General features: G+C 37.3%; 1 protein-coding gene across 1 annotated transcript; it reads right to left on the minus strand.

The window, feature by feature from the left end:
* Positions 1-4,658: 4,658 nt before the first annotated feature.
* LOC131597133 (uncharacterized) lies at positions 4,659-5,429 on the minus strand. The gene has a single exon (XM_058869845.1). The coding sequence runs from the start codon at positions 5,427-5,429 to the stop codon at positions 4,659-4,661; it is 771 nt and encodes a 256-aa protein (XP_058725828.1).
* Positions 5,430-9,911: the final 4,482 nt, after the last annotated feature.

A 9,911-nucleotide genomic window follows, 5' to 3' on the forward strand; every position in this document is an offset into this window, starting at 1 on the left:
GACACCCAAGATCCATTGAGTTTGATGAAACTTATGATGTTTACAAAGAAAGACCTATGAGTTCCTTGGAAATCAAATGAATGCATGGATGTATGGTTTATGCATCAATCACAATCAAGATCACACATGGTCGCACAAACAGGGTTCAAAGGTTCGACGTCACGAGCATGGAGTCAAGGTTAAGAACCACCCACAAAGGTATGAACTAGGGAATTTTGTACCTGCCAAACGGGTTCTACAAAGGTTCCCAGAGTTTTCAATCTTCTATCGGATACTACCGGCACGCACAATTGCTCATAGGCGCCAATAATATGCCTAAAAAGACCTCGTCTGAGCGTAGTATCGCATGACAACAAGCTCAAATTGGTACTTGATCTTGTTTCTGCACTACATCCTAAAAAGGCTTAGATTGGTTAAAAGGGGTTCTAGGTCATTCAGCTTCTACGGACACTCACTATTGAAAGTAATAGCGTTATCACGATGAATCGTAACAACATCTACTACCTTCCATGAGGCCTCCACTGATTGGGGTTCCACCATATGACGCTCATGCTAAGGATTGCTCCTGACATGCGACTATTGGTCTTACCACCTCCTATCTCAAGTTACTCACCAAAGTTCGGGTTAGAACTTTATCTCATCACAGAGGAACCATCGAGCACCAAAAAGAAAAAAGAAGATAAACAAACAAAGCACACAATAATATATACAAACACACAAATAAACAAAAATAGGCTTAACACACTTAAAACTGGATCCCCAGTGAAGTCGCCATTTTTTCTGTAGCGGGGAAAATCTGATATCGAAGCCATGGGATTGACTCGAATCAATATTTCAGTGAAAGTCGCCACCGCGCTTTTATTATTTCCAAAGGAAAAGGGAAAAGAACGAAAAAAACCAAAGTTTGTTTTTAAAACAAAAAGAAGAGATCTTAGGTACGGGTGTTGTTTATACAAGGGGAAGGTTTTAAGCACCCCTCATATCTGTGGTACTCCACAGGAACCTTTTTGAAAATCTGTGTGTGTGTGCTAAAAAAGGGTTTGTTTTATTTTTAAAATAAGCTCGGCAAAGCGTTAAGCTTTGGGCCTACATACCTCCTCGGTGCAATGGAGAAGTCAGAGCTAATGTAGTTCCGCTTTTGGGAAAAACGTTTTTTAAAAAAACGAATAAACACTTTGTTGTCGTTAGAGAGAAATACTCAGCCATTGATCTTGAGCATGAGAACAAACAAGTTCTTTGCATTGCAAATGAAAGAAGGGCTCCAACTCGGATAAAAATCAACGAGTATGCCACTAGCTCTCTCACGCGGAAAAGATCTCGTTATTATCAATCAATTTCAAAATCGTGGGGTATAACCACTCGTTTCGACAATTAACGGTGTCTAAACTTTTGAAGAAAAGCCACTAGGGGGCGAAAGGTATTTTTAAGAAAAAGGTTTTGAAAAGATTTGCAAACATAAGAATATTTTGGAAAAAGGGAGAAGATTTTGAAAATTTAAGAATGGGAAGGAGATGAAGAGGCTATCCTATTGCGTAAAATAAAAGCTAAGGAAAGAAACGGTCTAACCGAAATAAGAAGCCAACACTTGACATTAAGAGCCAAGGTAGTTTTCCCATCCTTTGGATTTATCAATACCAACACATTAACACTTGGGGATCCAGATGAACTTATTGTCTTAGCACCACTTTTTCATTAAGCACATTAATATTCTGATGAAAATCGGGCAGAGTAACGGCTATTTTCGGGTAAAATCCTTATATCAGTGCCTTGGAATTAACCATCAAGGGCTTTCAAGGAAATACCTGCACACATAAACATACAACAGAACAATGCCAGACAGACAGAACAATCACAGGATAGCAATAGAATGAGTCCAGAGGTACTAGGTCCATAAGTCCGAATCTCCAAAGCGCTAGGGATAGTAACTGATAGTCCAAAGAGAGCCTTATGTATTTTTTAGATTTTTGTTATTTATTAGTGTTTTAGCAAGAAAAGATAAAGTATGGTCCAAGTGGACAAAGAAAAATGACGGAAGCATAAACATATGTCCAAGTGGACAAAGAGAAAATGGCGGAAAGTAAATATGATGAAATGATAAAATAAAGCGATAAAGCGAGAAATATAAAGAGCGGTAATATAAAGAGCGGTATAGTAAAGGTGCGGAAATTAAAGTTAGTTGTTAAATGTTAAAGATAACCATCTTGAAACTTGTCAAGTATGTTATCAAAGTTAGTAGGAGATCGATGGTGAGTGAATGATGTACTCGGATTTAAAGTCAATGGGGCTTATCAGAAGCTTGATAAAATCATAGCGACTACACGATAAAAACCTCCACAAGTCTTAAATCAACCGCATACAATTCTCTTCCATGTTTGATCTTTTATCGAGTCGGGACAAATGTAGGAGAACTCTCCATGTATCAAGATTATTAATCAAAAGAAATAAGAAGGAGAAGAAGAAATGATCTAGCCTTTATCAAGAATCCATAGAATTCTCTAGATATTAAGGCTTTCATCGATCAAGAGAAAATAAGATGAAAAATATAAGAATAGAAACAAATTGATCTAGTCTTTATCAAGAATCCATAGAATTCTCAAGATATTAAGACTTTCATCGATCAAAAGCAAATAAGATGAAAAGATAATAAGGAAAACAAATTGATCTAGTCTTTATCAAGAATCCATAGAATTCTCAAGATGTTAAGACTTTCATCGATCAAAAGAAAGATAAGATGAAAATAAGAATGAAAACACAAAAGATAATCAACTCACACTATCATTAATATCATTCATCTAATATTATGGATTAGGTCATTTCAAACCTATCAACATCCTAGATCCAATGATATTAATGAAGTGGAGGAAGTAGGAAACCAAAACAAGCATAAAAAAGGCAAAAAAACACATTCTGCCAGCAGGAAATCGATTTCATGCAGAGGGAAATCGATTTCCATAAGGCAGTTTTCAAAAAAAAAACAAGTTACGTACAGCATGAAATCGATTTGAGCCTTAAGGAAATCGATTTGACCAGTGCAAATTTCAGCAAAAACAACATTTAGAGGCATAAAACTTGACTTGAACAAATGTACAAACACCTTATGATCAAACATCAATTGGAGCACGAATTTTCCATCAAATCACCATCAAATAGCACCAATATAGCATCAAAGATGCATCACACACAAGCAACAAAGATCTACATCATGACATACAAAAAGGATGAAGAAAATTTACCAAATCTTGAACAAAACTTGGATCTACTTCAAGAATCACCAACACAAATCTTGATCTCTAAACAATTGAAGAAAAAAAAGTGAAATGGATGGTGGTTTAGCTCAAAGTTTGTGAGGTTCAAGATGTAACTCACAAACTTTATGAAAGAATGAAGAGCTTTGGTGAATTTGGTAGGAATGAGGAGAGAAATTGCAAGAGGTTTTTTGGCTCTCAAAAGCTTGAGAAATGAGAGAGTAGTGGGCTCTATTTATAGGATGAGAGCAAGAGTAGTGGTAGTTTGGTCTTTTTGCATTTGGAAATTAGCTTGTGTTTAATTGGTGATTAAAGTGGCAATTAAAATGGTAAAAAGTGGTAAAATGGGGTTTAAGTGGGTTTAATGAAGGGATTAATTTTGATGAGGTGGAAAATTGGTAAAATGATCAAAAATAATCAAAGAAAAAAGGTGCCAAAATGATGTCAAGCTTCCCTCCTTATATTTTTGAATTTTGCCTTAAGGAAATCGATTTCCCCAGGAGTGAAATCGATTTCACTCTGTTCCAGAAGAGAATTTGGCGCAAAATACACTAGGGAAATCGATTTACCCAGGAGGGAAATCGATTTCATGCTGTCCAGAATGTGATTTTGTTGAAGATTGCTGCAGGGAAATCGATTTACCCAGTAGGGAAATCGATTTCATCAGTCCAAAACATGAAAAATGCCTTGTTTATTGCATGTCTTGGCTTGGTACCTACAAAACAAGAGCCTACAAAGAAATAAAGCAATGTTTTTGGTATTTGGGTTAGTATAAAACAAATAAAAAGCTAGAAATGCTCGATGGTTCCCCTCAAAGGAAAAATGATACCTCAAGGTTGTGATCTTGATTGATGATTGAAATGCAAATGATGTATGATCTTAGGGTCAAAAATTGGGGTATGACAGGTGTTACCTTGGCCTTTTTCTTCTACTTGACCCTTCAGCTTTCGGATTTCTTCATAGCACTTTTCTAAGGTTCCTTGGCGTTCCAACAAGAGTTTGTCTACTTTCTTTCGACGAGCCCTTTCTGAATTGGCTTCTTTAGTCTGAATCTGGAGTCTTTTAGTCAAATCTGCCAACTGAGCCTCGTAATGTTCTTTCAGCTTCTTCTCTTGAGATTCAGTAGATTTAGGGTCTATAGTCACTCTTGGCCTTTTCTGAGAAGTACTTCCTCTAGCATACAATTCTTCAAGCTCTATTTCTCTCATTTTCAACTTATGAAGAGCAGAAAGCTTCTCTTGCCTAGCAGTATTCATCTTAACTTGCATTGTTTCCATTTGTTCAGTCAATTTCCGATTCTGCTCAACAGTTCGATTATAACGAGGCATGGAGACAATTTTGGGTTGTTCACCAGCAGGGAGATATAATGGGATCCTTAGGAGGGAAAGGCATCCCTTGGGTGTTAGCCACAGTCTAGACCCACTCAGTATAGTCTTCATAAGTTGCACAGTCTCTCTGACCAAAATGCTTCTTATCTCTCCAGCAAATACTTTTCCAGGCTTGCACAGCTTCTGCCATCTGTCCAATGTTGGTGGCTACATGATAGAAAATGTTCTCAGCTATCTCTGTTTGCTCAGGTGGACTGATAAAAGCATACCCAAATGTTCTTCTAGCTAGGACGGGGTTATAGTTGATTCCGCCCCTAAGACCCATGAGAGGTACGTTTTTGAACTTTCCACAACTCATAATAACTTCCATGTCATCTAAAGCTCTATTGTACCAGACAATATCTTTAGCCCTCAGCCCCATAATCCTCTCAGCCCACTTAGATGTGTGTCTATTATCAATGAAAGCACCACGCTCAGGCAAATGCGACTTGAACCAACGATATAACAACGGGGCACAGAATCTAACCAAACCTCCCTTTTGACTATTCTTGTGATGGATGGAGTGATAAACGTCCCCCAAAAGTGTAGGAACCGGATTCTGCAGAATGAATACGTGAATGGCATTCATATCAACAAAGTCGGGCATGTTTGAGAACATCATGATACCATAGATACTTAAAGCCAGGATAGCCCTAAATGTGTCCCATTCTTTTGCTTCAGCAGCATCGCAACCCCTTTTAACCAGAAACTCCATACGAAAACCAAAGCATCCTCCTTTCTTGGTGAGATTTGCTTCCACGACCGACTTGCTCAAATAAAGAGCCTTAGAAATTTCAATGGACGTAGGGGCCTCCATGGTGCCATAGTACGGGACTTCTTCCTTTTTGACGGGAACACCGAGGAAAAGAGAATACTCCTCCAATGTGGGAACCAAGAGATAGTCGGGGAACGTGAAACAGCGCAGAGAAGGATTGTAGAACTGAAGCAGGGTATGAACTCCCTATTGCTCATACTTGGTGAATGGCATTTTGAGAAGGCTCAGAATATATCCATATTTCTCTCGGAACTTGGTCGACTCATCTGGCGTGATCTTCTTCGCTAAACACCCAAGAGAATCCAGATTCGAATTCGGGAATGTATAGGAGATGTTGCGACTACCAGTCTTCAATGGTGGAGCCATGTGTTGGTCGGAGACAAAGCCAAAAGTTCCTGAAAATAAATGAACATGCATGTTAAATGATATGGCGGAATGCATTTCATTGGGAGAATCCTAAAGCCTTTTCATTATTTCTTTTCTTTTCTTCTATTCTTTTCTTCTTTTTTTTTTTTTTGCAAAAAGGTATATACATTATGCTCTTTTATTTGGAAATAGATTTTAGGATTCTCCACGTGTCATACCCCAATTTTTGACCCTAAGATCATACATCAATTACATTCAATCATCAATCAAGAGCACCATTGTGAAGCTTGATCCTTGATACTGTGATTATCTCTGAGGGGAATTATCGAGCATTTATAGCTTTTTTATTTTGTTTATACTAACAAAAAATCAAAAATATATGTTTTGTCTCTTTTGTTTATATTTTACAGGTGAAAGATCGGGCAAAAATCAAAACAGTGCAAGAAAACAATTTTTGAAAATTTGGAGGTGGAAATTGATTTACCCCTGTGGGAAATCGATTTCCTATGCGCAAAATTCAAAAAAATATAAGAGGGAAGCTTGACATCATTTTGGCACCTTTTTTATTTGATCATTTATCAATTTTCCACCTCATCAAAATTAACTCATTCCTTAAACCCTCTTTAACCCCATTTTATCACTTTTTACCATTTAATTACCACTTTAATCACCAATTAAACACAAGTTAATCACCAAACACAAAAAGACCAATTTGCCACTACTCTTGCTCCAACTCTATAAATAGAGCCCTCTACTCTCTCATTTCTCAAGCTTTGAGAGCCAAAGAACCTCTTGCAATTTCTCTCCTCATTCCTACCAAATTCACCAAAGCTCTTTATTCTTTCATAAAGTTTGTGAGTTACATCTTGAACCTCACAAACTTTGAGCTAAACCACCATCCATTTCACTCTTTTTTCTTCAATTGTTGAGAGATCAAGATTTGTGTTGGTGATTCTTGAAGTAGATCCAAGTTTTGTTCAAGATTTGGTAAATTTTCTTCATCCTTTTTGTATATCATGATGTAGATCCTTGTTGCTTGTGTGTGATGCATCTTTGATGCTATATTGGTGCTATTTGATGATGATTTGATGGAAAATTCGTGCTCCAATTGATGTTTGATCATAAGGTGTTTGTATATTTGTTCAAGTCAAGTTTTATGCCTCTAAATGCTGTTTTTGCTGGATTTTACACTGAGGAAATCGATTTCCTTAAGGCTGAAATCGATTTCCTGCTGAGCGTGACTTGTTTTTTTGAAAACTGCACTATGGAAATCGATTTCCCTCTGCATGAAATCGATTTCCTGCTGGCAGAATGTGGTTTTTTGCCTTTTTTATGCTTGTTTTGGTTTCCTACTTCCTCCACTTCATTAATATCATTGGATCTAGGATGTTGATAGGTTTGAAATGACCTAATCCATAATATTAGATGAATGATATTAATGATAGTGTGAGTTGATTATCTTTTGTGAATTTTATTCTTCTTCCTCCATTTCATTAATATCATTGGATCTAGGATGTTGATAGGTTTGAAAGAACCAAATCCATAATATTAGATGAATGATATTAATGATAGTGTGAGTTGATTATCTTTATGCATTTTATCTTCTCCTTCTCCTTTTTTTCTTTTGATCGATGAAAGTCTTAATACTTTGAGAATTCTTATGGATTCTTAGTAAAGACTAGATCGTTACCTATTTTCTTTTCGTGCGGTATTACTTTCGGAAGGCGATCTACATATCGTTCTTCTCGCATGCATTAGCACATAAAGTTTTGACCGGCCTCGTTGTAGGGTGATTTTTACATAAATCACTTGGCGATCTGCTTAACATAGCGCAATATTTCGTGTCCCGAATAAAAAAAGATCAAACATGGAAGAGAATTGTATGCGGTTGATTTAAGACTTGTGGAGGTTCTTATCGTGTAGTCGCTATGATTCTATCAAGCTTCTGATAAACCCCATTGAATTTAAGTCCGAGTACATCATTCACTCACCATAGATCTTCCTACTAACTTTGATAACATACTTGACAAGTTTCAAGATGGTTATCTTTAACACTTAACAACTAACTTTAATTTCCGCACCTTTACTATACCGCTCTTTATATTACCGCTCTTTATATTTCTCGCTTTATCGCTTTACTTTATCATTTCATCATATTTACTTTCCGCCATTTTTTCTTTGTCCACTTGGACATATGTTTATGCTTCTGTTATTTTTCTTTTGTCCACTTGGACCATACTTTATTTTTTTCGCTAAAACACTAATAAATAACCAAAATCTAAAAAATACATAAGGTTCTCTTTGGACTATCAGTTACTATCCCTAGCGCTTTGGAGATTCAGACTTATGGACCTAGTACCTCTGGACTTGTTCTATTACTATCCTGTGATTGTTCTGTCTGTCTGGCATTCTTCTGTTGTATGTTTATGTGTGCAGGTATTTCCTTGAAAGCCCTTGATGGTTAATTCCAAGGCATTGATATAAGGATTTTACCCGAAAATAGCCGTTACTCTGCCCAATTTTCGTCAGAATCTGAATGTGCTTAATGAAAAATGGTGCTAAGACAATAAGTTCATCTGGATCCCGAAGTGTTAATGTGTTGGTATTGATAAATCCAAAGGATGGGAAAATTACCTTGGCTCTTAATGTCAAGTGTTGGCTTCTTTTTTCGGTTAGACCGTTCTTTTCCTTAGCTTTTATTTTACGCAATAGGATAGCCTCTTCATCTCCTCCCACTTCTTAGATTTTCAAAATCTTCTCCCTTTTTCCAAAACATTCTTATGTTTGCAATCTTTTCAAAACTTTTTCTTTAAAATATCTTTCGCCCTTAGTGGCTTTTCTTCAAAAGTTTAGACACCGTTAATTGTCGAAACGAGTGGTTATACCCCACGATTTTGAAATTGATTGATAATAACGAGATCTTTTCCGCGTGAGAGAGCTAGTGGCATACTCGTTGATTTTATCCGAGTTGGCGCCCTTCTTTCATTTGCGATGCAAAGAACTTGTTTGTTCTCATGCTCAAGATCAATGGCTGAGTATTTCTCTCTAACGACAACAAAGTGTTTATTCGTTTTAAAAACGTTTTTCCCAAAAGCGGAACTACATTAGCTCTGACTTCTCCATTGCACCGAGGAGGTATGTAGGCCCAAAGCTTAACGCTTTGCCGAGCTTATTTTAAAAAATAAAACAAACCGTTTTTTTTAGCACACACACAACACAGATTTTCAAAAAGGTTCCCGTGGAGTACCACGGATATGAGGGGTGCTTTAAACCTTCCCCTCATATAATCAACACCCGAACCTGAGTTCTCTTTCTTGTTTTTTTTAAAAAAACAAAACTTTGGGTTTTACGTTCTTTTCCCTTTTCCTTTGAAAAAATAAAGCGCGGTGGCGATTTCAAAACGGAATATTGATTCGAGTCAATCCCATGGCTTCGATGTCAGATTTTCCCCGCTACAGAAAAATGGCGACTTCACTGGGGACCCAGTTTTAAGTGTGTTAAGCCTATTTTTGTTTATCTGTGTGTTTTTATTTGTATATATTGCTGTGTGCTTTGTTTGTTATTTTATTTTTTTTTCTCTTTTTGGTGCTCGATGGTTCCTCTGTGATGAGATAAAGTTCTAACCCGAGCTTTGGTGAGTAACTTGAGATAGGAGGTGGTAAGACCAATAGTCGCATGTCAGAAGCAATCCTTACCATGAGCATCATATGGTGGAACCCCAATCAGTGGAGGCCTCATGGAAGGTAGTAGAGGTTGTTACGAACCATCGTGATAACGCTATTACTTTCAATAGTGAGTGTCCGTAGAAGCTGAATGACCTAGAACCCTTTTAACCAATCTAAGCCTTTTTAGGATGTAGTGCAGAAACAAGATCAAGTACCAATTTGAGCTTGTTGTCATGCGATACTACGCTCAGACGAGGTCTTTTTAGGCATATTATTGGCGCCCATGAGCAATTGTGCGTGCCGGTAATATCCGATAGAAGATTGAAAACTCTGGGAACCTTTGTAGAACCCGACTGGCAGGTACAAAATTCCTTAGAACACACCTTGTGGGATGGGTAGACCCATGGCTCCATGCTCGTGACGTCGAACCTTTGAACCTGGACTGTTTGATATTTGTGTGATTTGATGTGATCTTGTGTGCTCTTGATTGTGA

This window comes from Vicia villosa, linkage group LG4 (assembly GCF_029867415.1).
Source record: "Vicia villosa cultivar HV-30 ecotype Madison, WI linkage group LG4, Vvil1.0, whole genome shotgun sequence".
In the NCBI taxonomy this organism is placed as follows: Eukaryota; Viridiplantae; Streptophyta; class Magnoliopsida; order Fabales; family Fabaceae; genus Vicia; species Vicia villosa.

Excerpts from the sequence above, each read along its gene's own strand:
- LOC131597133 (XM_058869845.1), bottom strand. The coding sequence starts at position 5,429 with ATGGAGGCCCCTACGTCCATTGAAATTTCTAAGGCTCTTTATTTGAGC.